At 36.9% G+C, this 14,861-nt stretch overlaps 1 protein-coding gene across 3 annotated transcripts in view; it reads left to right on the top strand.

The window, feature by feature from the left end:
• The window catches only part of CERS6 (ceramide synthase 6), a 300,639-nt gene that overhangs the window by 234,966 nt on the left and 50,812 nt on the right, over positions 1–14,861 (top strand). For all 3 annotated transcript variants that reach the window (XM_029934446.1, XM_029934445.1, XM_029934444.1), the window contains exons 7-8: positions 9,843–9,971; positions 12,620–12,726. In XM_029934446.1, the coding sequence (XP_029790306.1) occupies positions 9,843–9,971; positions 12,620–12,726 (236 nt within the window). The remainder of the gene's footprint in view (positions 1–9,842; positions 9,972–12,619; positions 12,727–14,861) is intronic.

Raw genomic sequence — 14,861 nt, 5'->3', positions numbered from 1 at the left:
TTCTTCACTGCCACACGTGTACAGGAAGAAAAGTTACCAGTTTCAGTTAAGAATGCTCTTGATAAAGCACTAAAAAGTGTTGACTTTGTCAAATCTCTATTCTTGACTATACCCTTAAAAACGTGTGATGAAGTAGAAGTGGGCATAAAGAACTCTTATTGCTTAACAGTATACAATAGTGTCTCCAGGAAAACCATATGCACTTAGTGCTTTATGTTGTGAGCTGAACTACCTGCTTTCTTCTCATAAATCTCATTTTTACTTGGAAGAATGACTGACCAATTGTGGTTATTCCAACTTACATGTTTGGTAATCATTTTTTCAAAAATGCACAAAGTGGCTTTGTCAAGTTGTTTTAAGAAAAAAAATTGACAGTATTTGTTGTCAAGGATAAAATTGAAGTTTTCAAGCAAAGATTAGATTTTTGGAAGAGTTGTGTCCACCGGTGAGAGCTTGATAGCATCTCAATCCATAAAGACTTATCTGATGAGATTGGTAGTGATATTAATAGAAGTGATTTTTAGAAATATTAACTCACTGAACCAGTATTTTCCAAATGACTATGCATGAGCTACAATGTCATGTATAGTAAAAGATCCGTTCAGAGGTCAAGACAGACCAAAGGACTTTAATGTAAAAGAGCATGAAAGGGATATTGATACGGTTTTGGATCCTGCATTGCACCTAACCTTTAAGAATGTCCCGCTTGTCAAACTGTGGTACAATATCAAAGAATGTTCATAACTATCTGAAAAGACTATTAAGATACTTCCCCCTTTCCAACCATTTGATACTTGTTTTTCTTTACATACTACAACCAAAATAGCTTAGGACAACAGATTGAATGTATATGCAGTTAAAGAGAATCCAATTCTCCTGTCTTAAGACATCAAAGATATTTGAAACAATGTAAAACACTGCCACGCTCCTCACCCTTTTTTTAAATTTTAGAAAATGTAGTTATTTTTCATAAAAATATTTATATTAATTAAAATGTAGACTATTTAATAAGGGTGTTTTACCTGTTTTTTTGAATTTCTCAGTTTTGATATTTCATGTGATGAATACAAATAGATATAACTCAACATCAAGAAACACTTTTTGATGTCCTCAATTATTTTTAAAAATACAAAAGTATTGTGAGACCAAGACATTTAAGAGCTGCTGGTGGAGATTATTTTTAAATATTTCCTAGAGATATTATTTCAAGGTAGTGCCCCAGCTCATATCAATGTGTCCTTGTCCTTTGTTTGCAAGGCTCAGACCACACCAGTGACACGTGCCCATCCCGAGAGGGATGGAGTGTGATGCGGTGTTCTCTCTGTGTCACCTGGGCACTACTACTTGGAGACACGGGCAGCCCGGCCACTTTATGGCTTCTTGCCCAGAGGGGCAGAGTTACTCTTTTGTGTTTCCACTTGGGATCGGAGTAGGAATATTTGCCTCCAGAGAGCTCTGAGGCAGATAATCCTGACTTTCAGGCCTCCATCCTGTTGCTTTCTCAATACTGTGTCTTCAGAATATAAGAAGGGAAGAAGAGGCAGTTCGTTTTAATAAGCTACCACCTGTGAGCAAAAGATTTCAGCCCAGTGGTGGTGGGAAAACAGTGGAACAGTGTTGTCTGGAAAAGAAATGTGTCTCCTGGGGCAATTTTTGTTGGATTCTATTCAAAGCCTGCCTTAACAAGTGGCTTAATCTGGCAATCAGACCCCCAGGTGCCTTGCCAGGGGAGGACTCTTAAGCATCATTAGATGTCACAGACTGCTGGGCCCTGGACAGACTTGGGGCAAGGCAGCAGCATACGTACTATGGTCCACAGCGCAGTAGGGTGCCAGCCAGGAAACTCCTCTTCCAATGTGGTGCAAAGAGACTCAGCATTGCTGCATTGCAGAGACCCACACGCCAGGACCTTCACAGTGCTGCTGGTCTAGGGCTTTGAGTCTTTAAGTCTAGGGTCTGTGGAGTCCCAGCCTCTCACAGGAGGTGACGTCAGCACTTGGAAGGTTCCACTTTCATTTGGAAAGTTCAGTCATGCAGCTTCCTCTGGGAAGTTTCTCTCAAGTCACTCTCAGGGTCCTGGGAATATACCCACCCTGGCTTAACATAGCTCTAGCTCTCTCCCCAACCCCATAAATCCCCTCTGTTTCTGTCCCCATAAATACAAATGGATCCATTCTCACTTCCTTCCTTCTGGCTTCCTAAGAAGGGGCGCCCTTTCCACTCATGGCTAACCCTGCACCTTTGCTCTTGATCCCCCTTCTCTTCCTGTCTTCCAGATATAGACCTTGTTCTCTTTGTTAGTCTCTCACTTATATATGTTTTCAGAAGTGTCCTCTCTCTACCGCTTCCTTCCTCACAGTCTTTTCTCACATGTTTGTTTCTGAGAAGCAGCCTGCTGTGTAGTCAGGAGCCTGGGCTCTTCGGTCACACACAGCTGACTTCAAATGTGGTCTCGAGCCCATTCTCACTATGTGACTTTGGAATAATTACATAGCAGTTTCTTTGCCTCAGTTTCTTTATAAAATTTACTTATAAAATTCAGTTCTAATAGTACTTGCTTTATGTGACTAAATGACAGTGTCAGACAGAGCCGTTGGGGCTTGGAAATTAGTAGGCAGATTGGAAGGTAAATAGGACTTCAGCAGGTAGTCAAAGTAGAATGGAGCTTGGAGAAAAGAAGAGAAAATGCCAGCATTCCTGCCAGGAAAAACACCACGGCATGTCTAGAGGCCTGCATGGGGCCAAGAAGAAGCTTGACAGGTGAATTCTGCAGGCAGAGTTCTGGCTGCTTGTGGAGAAGCGTGGGGAGCTCCGGCATCTGAAAGACAAGGAGTTAGAAGATGAGATAAGGCTGATGATAATAATAAGAGTTCCTCTGAACCCTTTCTGACAACTCACAGCATCGTCTCAACTCATGATGATGGCTTTTGAGTCCTGGGGCACTTCTGATTTTACTTGAGCACAATCTGCCCCCTACTGATCATTCTGGATGTTTTCAACCTGAACGGTTTACTTGATATCATTAAGTGTTGCCATTTGCTTTTGTCCTCAAGGATATGGGGAGAGGGGCAGAGGGAAGAAGGGGAGAGAATAAAGTCTGTAAACCTGTGCACCACTTAAAACTGTTATATTTTAAATGTCTCAAATGGCCCTTTTAGCATTAAAAACCATGCAAGTTAGTGTGACTGGGCCAAGTGTAATTTAAACAGAGCCCAGAATGCATATATTAAGCCCTGCAACTCCAGACATTTGTAATTTGACAAGCCTGGTAGTGATGAAAATTTCTGAAGACCCAAAGTTCAACGAGAAAAAGAAATGCATGTATAATTAAGAAAAATATCCACGTCGTTAGAAAGCATAGTGTATTTCAAGAGTGTGCTCTTGATGGGGAAAGGAAAGGAAAACATGAAGGGGGACTCCAGGGAGTTGCAAATTAAGTTCTGTCCTTTGACCAGGCACCCTGGAAAGGAATTAGTAGCACTATCTTACTATTTTCTGTTGTGCAAATAAAATTTTATTATATCCTTTTCCACAGCAATAAAAATCAATTAAAGATTAAATATTAACTAAATAATTCATAGGAGACAAGATTATGAGTTCTTGATGTTGAAATGGTACCATAAATGTTACACAGGAGAAAGATTGGGTAAACACTGCTTATACAGCGGTTTTTTACTTCATTTTATACATGTTCCCAGAAGCTATAAAGTAAAGGCACAGACAGCAGTAGGGAAAGTAATGTTGCCTCCAGACAGACAGCTTCTGTTCTAAAAGCCACTGAAGAAACTTCGTGATTTCCAAATTTTCTTGAAGTTGTAGTTATAATTTATCATGAGAATTTTAATAGAGGTACCAGCAAAACTCTTTTTTTATAGTTTATCTGAATTTTAAGAGCAATATTTTGTGGATTATTTCAGCATAGGTATAAAAATTAAATCTCTTGTACATCCTTTCTCTGATAAAGTTGGACATAATACTATGTAATTGTCACATCTCCAGTAACATGATTTAAGTACCTTGTAATATGTCCTTAGGTGTGGCTCTAAGACAGGGGTCATCAGACTTTCTGTGAAGTGCCAGGTGGTATATATTTTAAATTTGTAGGCCACACAGTCTCTGTTGCAAGTATTCAACTCTGACATGTTAGTTAGGAAGAACCCTGCCATAGACAATGGTTAAACGAATATGACAGTGTTCTTATAAAACTTTATAAAAATAAATGGAGAGCCAGATTTGGCTTGGGGGCCATAGTGTGCCTTTCTCTGCTCTAAGGTAGAGCAACCTAGGTGTACATATTGACCAAATAGTGAGGATGTGAGATTTGAGTATGGCTAATAGATATGTAAATCATTTTAGGACATATTTTTTAAACTATTTTACAATAACAATAGTAAATTCAAAGTCTTTAATCAGCTTATTGGCACTTAACAGGTTTTAGAATGATGTTTGTATGTGACAGTTAACTTCCTCAAACACTTGAGTCTGTATACATTTAGTACAAAGGTGGAAAAAATCTAGTATATTGGAAAAAAGTGTTGAAATAAACTTGACTATAGATTTAGTGTACATGAAGTTTTATTCATGGGTTGAATTTTAGAGAAGAGATAACTGAATAATTTCTGCTAGAACTACTACACTTTATAAATGAACAAATATTTCTCAAATCAATCATTCTTTTTTATCCCTTCCCAATTTCCCTATGAATATTTACCCTGGTGTGCCTAGGCTATCTGCAAGAATGAAAGTTAATTCACATTACAACTTTTAAAGAGCCTTGTTATTTGAGATATCTCTCTTTAGGGGTGCCTGGGTGTCTTACTTAGTTAAGCGTCCAGCTTCGGCTCAGGTCATGATCTCACGGTTCGTGGGTTCAAGCCCCGCATCTGCCTCTGTGCTAACAGCTCAGAGCCTGGAGCCTGCTTCAGATTCTGTGTCTCTCTCTCTCTCTCTCTCACCCACTCCTACTCATGCTGTCTCTCTCTGTCTCTCAAAAATAAATAAAAAACAAAAAAAATATTTTTTTGAAAAAGCTCTCTTTAAATGCCACATTTTACCAGTTCTCTTTATAGTACACAAAATTCCAAGGCCAGTTAAAAATAAAATACCCAAATAAATTGAAGCAGATTGCATATACCCAAACCCAAAGATATCATTTAAATATATTGTGTGAACTTTTTACATCACACATGGGTAAGAGAAAGGTATAATTTTCTTCAGATTGCCTAATATGGGGCAAATCAGAATCAACTGATTTCTGTAAATCACCATGAATAGACTTTTATTTCAGTCATCATTTCAAGACCCAGACAGTGTTTTAGTCTCTTGTTCCTTCTTTTAAGAGGTTTTTTAAAAAGTATACTTATGCTGTCAATCAGGACTTTTGCTGTAGCCAGGGGTTGAGAACCTATGATATTTTTGTATTGCCTCAATGGAAAAAGTATTTACCTATGATTATTCTTGCCATATGTAAGTTTTCTCAGAAATCCTCCCCCATTGCCATCTGTGTGTGTGTGCTGCTGCGGGACCAGAGCCTGACTGGCCGCTCTTCCCCTGCACATTGCCAACTTATGGCCACAAGTCCACTTCCTGCCCCTCCGGGCTTCTCCCCAACTTGCTGACTTTCACCACCAGGTTGTAAACTCCCAAGGGAAGCGATAGGAAGACAGTTTGTCATTGATCTCTCTAAAAAATAACATGTTTATTCAAAAGTCACACAAATTCTATGTACTCTGAAGGTTCAAATAAAAAAAAACTGTTTAAAAAACAAAATAAAACAAATAGACATGAGAGATTTCAACAATGTTTACAGGTGCCTTGCAATGAAGTAAGTTTTCAATTATGATGTTGTCCTTCTGTTTCCTTAGAGAATTTGAAAATCTGTTAAATGGGTAACCTGGTGCTAATTATCTGATTTCTAGTCATATGAGTTAGATTATAACTTTATTATATTTGTCAATTTTATTTGTTAAATTCAGGAAAACTAACACATGTCATTTGCATCTGAGAGGAAGAGTTTTCTTTGCCATGCACTTCAGAAATATTTCATACTCTTCAGTATTCATGCACATCTAAATCAGCTATCATTTAAAATTTTGGCCTACTTATTCCTTTTTTCCAGAAGGTTCACCAGTGTTTTAGTTTATTTGTTGCAAAATTATTCCCCAAAGAAACTATATGAAATTATTAATACTTTATCCAGGAAACGTGAATTTAAGGAACAAGCTTCTTGTTGTTTGTGGGGGGTTAATTTTCCTAATGAGAAATGAGTCAGTTTTGCTTTCATAAAAACTTGCACATCAAGATGAATTTCCAGTGGCTTCTGGAGACAGAGCATTATTTCCAAGACTCTCTGCATCCTGAACATTGCAAAGGGAGTTCTATCATATAGAACATTAGACTTCTGTTTTAATGAGAATAGTGATCCCTCTGGCCTTTTGTCCCTAATATTTTATTTTGTATAAATGCCCCTGGAGAACTGAACTAAGGATGCCATTTCTCATTCTAACAGTTGGAAATGGAGCCCAAGTAGCTGGAATTTCTGTTGTGGAAGCAACACAGAAGAGACTAAGAAGCTGTTCTAGGTACTCCAAATGCCATTCAGTATGCAATAAGGAAAAAATACCATTATCTTACCAGTTTCTGCTATTAAAATGGATGGCCCTTCCTTGAATTCTTTCATTATAGACTCATTCTAATTGACTGAGTCAAGACCACATCTGATTTTTATTTCTTTCTCCGATAATTAACACAGGAACAGCCCCTGGAATGAGGGCTGAGGTCAGGGTCCATATTAGGCAGGAAACATGGAAAGAGTTCTTGATCTTGGCTGTGAAGATGTCCAGAAACAATGTGACAGAACAGCAGGAGGTTGGGAACACCAGTGAAGCCATCTGTTTTGAATCAGGTCTTTGGAATCAGTCCTTAGTCTGAGGGCCAAGAAGATATCAGTCTTTCTACCTAATTGCTGCTACCAAGAATGCAGGAAAACATTCTCCACCTAAAATTGTAAGATGCCGGCAACCATGCCTGTGTCTTCCTACACACCAGTCGTTTTCAGCAATAGCAAGCATGAGGATGGGGGTTTCGTGCCCTGCATTGATAAGGTCTGAGTTGACAATTTATGTATAAAACTATTATTTGGACCAGATTCAATACTTGCTAAAAAGAAAGGTATCAAGGTAAGGAGATGTAACACAGAAAATAATAATTGCATGGCTGTTTCCGAAGGTATTTTGTTGTGTATAATGCTTCCTGAAGCAGAAATGTAAAAGACAATTCATTATTCATGCCTTTTTCATATTCATACAGACAGGACTGTATAATGAAAATTGGTCTTTTGCCATGGGCATAACTCTGAATCTCTCAGTAATAAATATTTTCCAGGACCAAGGGATTTATATGCAGAAATCATCTTTACAAAGCAAACTTTGCCTCAAAAACAAGGCTGTTGTTTTTAGGGGATGCTTGCTATATTGTCAAGAGCTTTGTGTTGTTTACCAATAGTTTTATCAGATACAAATTAAGATATTTAATTATAACATGATCCTAATCGTCCATAAGTGTTTTAATCAATTTATATTTATTCATTTTTAAACTAAATAAAGAAAACTTCTGTTTTCTTTCAGTAAATCCAGAGCAGTCATTCAGGGCTGAACAATAACAAATGTGGGAAATGTTCTGGTTAGGCGCTCAGCTGGTTAGACTTTAAAGCTGTGTATTGAGCATGGACAGATACAAACCCACTCAACTATTGGATTAAGGGCTGAATGTGTTTGTTTAATTATGTCTGAGAAGCAATTTAAAATATCAGTTCATAGGTTAGTTCTACTTGATGCATTGTTTCGAAGTAGTTATTGTCTGGTGAAACACTATACTCCAGGTAATGGAACCTAATAAATTTTTGATAACAGCTTGGAGAGAAGAGATTTCATCTTCCAGTAGAAAACATTATCAGAGCAAGTTTCATTGTATGCCTAAAGCACTTGGGTATTGTCCAACTTCAATGATGTAGGAAAATCCTAGATCCCACAGGAATATCAGAAAATCCGAAGAAGTAGGTAAAACTAGTAAGTTGAGTCTGTATATAGTCTCACTCATGAAACTCATTAAGTAGCATGGTCATTCTTTCTCTCTGCCGGTTAGCTGAGAACTAAACGGGGAATGTGGTTCCGAAGGAAGGAGCAGAGTGATAGATCAACAGCATGCAAGACTTGGTTCTGTGGTTCTGCTGTGGGCGGTTAGGAGTGACTGATGCAAGACGGGTGATTTTTCCAACAGTGGTACCCACCAACAGTGTAATAGTTAATCTGGAGACTAGGTTAATTGAAATAAGAGAAATAGTTGCAATTCCTTTTTAAAATGATCTGACCTTATTGAGGACATTAATATGTTGTTTATCCTAATACTAAGTCAATATGTATGATTATCAATAAATGTTTGGTACTTGCCAAGACAGAAAAGTAACCTTTGGATATAGTCACTGGAGTGTATACAGAACCATTTAAACATTGTGAGTTCCAAACACACACACACAATTTAACTTTTCATCATTTCCATTTAAAGCTTGATTTTATAAAAACATAAAAAGATATTTTTAAGGGTTCTGCATCACAGGAATTTAAATAGTAAAAATATCCATAGCTTTGTAGGTTCATGTTATATAAATTAAAATCAAGTAGTTGAAATTTTTTTCAATATAGGAACTACACAATGAAATAAATGGCAGTGAACCTAATAGCAATATTTCATTAGTAATGAATTAGGATTAGTTACTTTTAAGATCTAAACAAAGGCCATTGTTTAAATGTTTTAAAATCATTTAAAAGTCCCCACAGTTGACCTTTGAGATCTGAAACTATATGACATCAATAGATGCTGAATAAAGTGAGTGTATATATGCACATACTTGCTCTATCAGTTTCATAGTATGCCTTTCATTTTTGGCTAATTTATTTGTCTCTACATGAATAGTCTATATTTCCAAGGCTTCATGTAGATCACCATAAGGGCCAATCTTAGCATTTAAAGTCCCAGAGAAGTTCAAGTATACTTTGGGAGAAATAGATTTATAAATAAGAGTAAAAATATTAGTAAATGAGAGACTATATTTCCAAGCAAAGGAAATTCCACATCACAGCAAACCATGGTTAGGAGATAAATCAATGTCAGAGAAAGATGATCTTTTCATATGTTCCAACCAGCAGCTCCATGAAACTGACTTAATAAGGATGGCCAACTTACCATTACTTTTGCCCTTTTTTCCCCTAATGACTGTGGACCAGGAATGGTTAAGATTTAGAGCTTGTTTTTGTAGGATTCATCAGAAAAGCCACATGGTAAGATTTCATTTTAATGTTCCAGTGGACATATTCCAGAAGAAGGATGCAAAAGCCCCAACCACAGAAGTCAGAGAAGTGGTTGAGTTGGACCTGTACTGCTGCCCAAAAGATTTTACTAAAGTACAAATCCAAGTAATGCCTTTCTTTGCTTGAAATCCTGAGGTAATTTCTCCCATAGCTTCAGATTCCTTGGTTTAGTACAAAACATCCTTTATGATCTGGCCTTAGCCTTGGCATTTATCACATTCTCCATAGTCACTGCTCTCTAGTGTGTCTCTGCCACTCTGTGGTGAGTTCCCAGAGGTAGGAAATATATCTTATTCATCTTCGGACCACTAGTGCTAGGTCCAATAAGAACCTCAGTAAGTACCTGTTGAATGGGTGAACAATGCGAGGTTCCATGGTGTAATGATTAGCACTCTGGACTCTGAATGGGTGAACAGATGGATAGAAATATTGCAGTACTCTATGACCTAACGTGGCTGTGTTTTTTCCTTCCTCCAGGACTTTGGCATCATGCTCCTGCATCACATTGTAGCTATTTTCTTGCTTTCCTTTTCGTATGTCAACAATATGGCCCGAGTAGGGACCCTGATCCTCTGTCTTCACGATTCATCTGATTATCTTCTAGAGGTAAATGTTTTCTTTCATCTTTAAGAGTTCAAAATCCAGAATTCAGGAAATCCTCAAGACCATCACTTATTCTATGTCATGCTAGACGGTGCTGGGGGAAGATAGTATATGACGGATTTGAAACTGCCGAGTGTTTCTTTTGTAAATTGGTAAAAGTGAGACTTTAGTATATAAACTTTTGTACTAAGAATGTTGATCACCATAGGATTCTTTATTAGTAGAATAATGAAAACCTTCACTCTTCCACCCTTAATAAATGAATATTTAACAGTCAGAAAATCACTCTTTGAATAGGTTTTGTTTCTAGTGTTATAAAGTTTCACACTGATATATATGGGTATTATATATAACTCAATTCAGTTATTAATGGTAGTTCTACATCCTGGTGAAAGTAATTAACAGTCATAGTTTTTATTGCCAGTATACATATTATCCTAGTATTTTCATAGTGAAAAGTGTATATGAATTATAAATTAAATACAGAACTGTTCTCTATATATAAGTATAAAGAGTATCTGAGGAAATATTGGTTGTATTTTTATTAACTTTCTAAACCATTATTACTTAGGATTATTAAAGTAGCAAAAAAAAAAGAACAAGAAAAATGCTTCTAGCATATTTCAAAAGATAAAATCCCATGGAAAATTTTGATGTGATATTTACTCTTAATTCTGGCCCCTGTGAAGAGACATACCCAATAGAGATATATAATGAAATTAAATGTTTTTAATTTATGCTAAGAAGCTTGTGGAGATGGTGAAAGATAAACATACCAGACTTCAAATTTCATGTAGAAATGGATCTTAGAATCTATATCCTGAGGTTTTACTCTTCTTGGCTCACAGTTCTGCTCCTTTGAAGTATATACTTGTCACTGTGAATAGAGAATAGAAGTGTCCTCAAACAATGACCTACCTTTACAGTATAAGCAGAAATTCCATATGATAAAATTGAATCTCCTATGAAGATAATCAGTCGAGGTTTGAAATATATACAGCACTTTATGAAAAACTCTGTTCCCTATGAAACAGAAAAACTGTCCTAATAGGCTATGTCAGATGATAGTGTGGCACTATGATTTTTAAGTGATTCGACCTAGACTCTATTTAGCATACTTTTTAAAGGAGAAATATAATTGTATAAGAGCAATACCATTTGGTTAAATCCTAAGTACACTTGAAAGCAATCGATAGTTTTGAAATCAGTCTTGTACAATCTCCCAACTTTAATGTCTATGGAATGGCTGGTTGGATCATTGTCTACCACTTTTATCCAGAAAAGAAAAATAACCCAGAAATGTCAGTCATGTGGCTTAAAAACAAATATTCTTCATTACGTGGATTTTCTTTACATTATACAGTAATGCTTGAGAATATCCAAATAATGATGTGTCAAACATCAACTCTTTGAAGTGGGATCTGTGACCTAGACATTTCAGAAAAATTGCATGTTTGATGCCTTTTTATTGAATACTGGTGAATGAAAGTAAGGGAAAAATGGTTTACCTAGGCAGAAGAAGGCAGAAGATGCTTTTCTCCTTTCTTACTGTAATTCGTCGTGTCACACCCAAAGTACTCATGAAATTTAAGGTTCATAATCCTGGCTTCTGCTCAGTTAATAGGTATTTTTTTTTCTTAGGAATCCATTTCTCTCATAGCTCTGTGTTTTACTTGAAGCTACCAAATTTTAGCTTCTGTGGATACTGTCATCCTTTCAAGGTTGACTCAGCTAATTTAACTTTCTAAGAAGTAGAAATAATGTTATGAATTCAGCAAGACATCTTCAGTTTATAACCCTGTGTGTGGGTGTGTGTGAATTCTAGGTGAAAATATAAAACGAAGTGATCAAGCAAAATTATGTTTTCAGTGTCACCTGTTGTCAGAATCATCTGTAAAAAGTAGGTGTTAGGAAAAGGGATGTAATTTCTTCCTTAATTTATAATATAAACATTGGCCGTTAAATTACTATCATAAATTATTAGAGTTATTCTCATGGACACTTGCAACATTAGTGACTTTAATCTAGAAAATGACCCATTAATGTAACTTTGGAAATTATACCTAAGTGGATTCATTGAAATAACATGATCTTGACATGTGTCTCATTTCTAAATTTATGAGAATAAGCCCAGGAACTGTCTCCTCAGAATATTTCTTATGACTGTTTAAGGAAAACCTTTAAATAGAGAGAAGGAAACAAGGCAGAAAGGCTTAATATATTTGTATAAAATGTGTGGCCTTAGTGTTTGCAGCTCATTAGAGGTTTCAAGGATTGCCTAGTACTTTCTACTTTGACCTGTTATGCCAGATTCCTGTGTTGGTGTCTTTGGCTTGCTAATATCATCTATAATGCAAGAATTTTCTTATTTTTCTGTTTCTCTGAGATCAACCATATAATTGAATTTTTCAGGTTGCTGAATGTTTTATTAAAACTGTGACAGTCAGTAGTTCTACTTCTAGCTAATGCCGCATTTCACGCAACTTACGGGTAATTTATAAATACTGATGCATGATGCATGACATTTCAAAGTAGCAGGCAATTTAATGCATCTGGTAAGTTATATCTTATAGGAGACTCATGTATATTGAAAGAAGCTTTTCATTTATCAGTTTAACTAAGTTAATATATCGCATTTCTTCCTTTCATAGGCTGCCAAAATGGCAAATTATGCCAAGTTTCAGAAAAGTTGTGACCTTCTGTTTGTTATGTTTGCCATGGTTTTTATCACTGCACGACTGGCCATATATCCTTGCTGGTGAGTATGCCAATCCTCTTTCCGTTAGAGCTACCCGTTCCACACAGGCTTTATGAACTATTTTGCTTTTGTTTCATTCCAAACATTTAGCAAGAGGTTTAAAGAAAGTAGGGGAAATGCCTTGATTTCTTCTTCCAGAAGAGGGTTGTACTCTTTACTAATACTTCTGTAGGACAAATAGGAAGGATCTGGCTTACAGAAGGTTCTGCGGCCACAGAAAGCCGTCTGCCATTTTGGTGTCCAGTCTAGAGTATGATTCAGCAACCCTTAGCTATGAAAGTTTGAATCAATAAAGGAAAGTCAGTGTTGTAATCAGTTATGTATCAGAGATCCTCCTGTACCTGCGGTTTACAATGCACTGTTTTTGGACTGGTAGCAACAGCATCACTAGGGAACTTGTTAGCAGTGCAACTTACTGGACCTGCCCCCCCCCCCCCCCCCCCCCCCCCCCCCCCCCCCCCCCCCCCCCCCCCCCCCCCCCGCTGCCCGACCTACAGCATTTGGAGTTAGGTCCTAGAAGTCTGTGTTTGGATGAGCCTTCCTGATGGTTCTGCTCCATATTAACATTTGAGTAACATATCCTCTGCACTCTCTTCATCTGCTGTACGTGTAGGTAAAACAGATGGAAGGTATAACCTGAAAGTGATCCCTGAAATTCTCTATGGCCTACTAATGTATGGATGTCTTTGTTGAGCACTAAGAACACAACATGACTGACTTTGATGGAATTTGATAATCCTTTCTATAGAAAATAAGTCCAGTGTCATTCATCTTTTTTCTGGAAGGCTATTGCTTGAACTAGAAAGCCCCCTATAACACGTAAAATCTACCACTGATGGCAGATTTTTTTCCATTTTGAGAAATTGGTTTGAATGGGAAATTAAAGCAATGGAAATTGGAAAAAGCTGAGAAATGAAGGGCTGCAATTATAACTTGCCCAAATAGAAAAATTACCATAATAAAGGTGGGACTTTGAAGTGAGTATGTCTGTCACTGGAGTTCTATAAACAAGTCACACACGCATGCATACATGCACACATTCCCCTTCTCCTTGAGGCTCTATGCCCTTTTGAAGACTTATTTATTATGAAAATCATTTCAAGAAGCAACATTTCGTGTCAGCAACAAGTATTTATAAAACCCCAGTATAGTTTTATGTGCTCATAGGTAGGAAACACATGTCATTTTGAATGTAACGCATCTGTAATTATTTCAGGATTGGGGCTCTTTCAAGATTATTAACAGAACTAGTGGTAAGAATTTAAATGGAAGTAATTTCTGCAACATCCAGGACATACTTCTCAAGGAAATAATGTAAAGCTTTTCTTATCTAGGATTTCTGAGAACCTGAGTTACAAAGAAATAAGCATCACTCTCAAGTACTTTGATTTGCTTACTTCTCTTTAAGGGTAGAATTAAAATTGAAATGCACCCCTTCTCCTTCCCTCTAACTAATGTGTAGAAAGCTCTTGAGGTTTAGACAGTAATGAGTTGCCCAGAATGTAGACTGCAAAATATAGAAAGTACGTAATGCTACCAAAAAAATAACTAATAGGTATGCCCTGTGATGATGCCGTAGACTAGCTGCTTAGAAAAATCCTTATGACCAAATACAAAGCAAGAACTTTCATTGCAAATGCTGTAAGATTTCTGCTACCATGACCCTGCATGCAGCCACATTTTTCAAAAGGCATCTTGAGGAGAGAAATATTTGACTATTCATAATACAAGCAATAATTTATATACCTGCTCCTATTGTAGTTGTACATCTAGTTAATGAAATCCTTTTCAGAATACCTAATAAGTAACCTTAATGCCTTGATGACCTTTGTTTCCAATTACTAGCATATGAGTATTTTTAGTGTTTAAAATTACCATGTGCGTGACAATCGCCAATAGAGTTTTAAATATTTTCCTTAATACTGTGAAATTATTTTACAAGCTCCTTTTAGATTAGGAAATCCCAGAATTGAGAGAGACTGCAGGTCGCCAGCTCCAGAATCTTCTCCCACCACCTCCCGGGATAGGAATTCTGTCAGATTCCCTGGTCTAGGAGTATTCCTTCGGAGGTTGAGGTAGAAATGGTTTCTTAAATGAAACAGAAACCTGGGTCTTTAAAATTTATAAGTTAGAGG

This window comes from Suricata suricatta, chromosome 3, assembly GCF_006229205.1.
Source record: "Suricata suricatta isolate VVHF042 chromosome 3, meerkat_22Aug2017_6uvM2_HiC, whole genome shotgun sequence".
Taxonomy (NCBI): domain Eukaryota; kingdom Metazoa; phylum Chordata; class Mammalia; order Carnivora; family Herpestidae; genus Suricata; species Suricata suricatta.
This window is presented reverse-complemented; position numbering and strand designations above follow the sequence as displayed.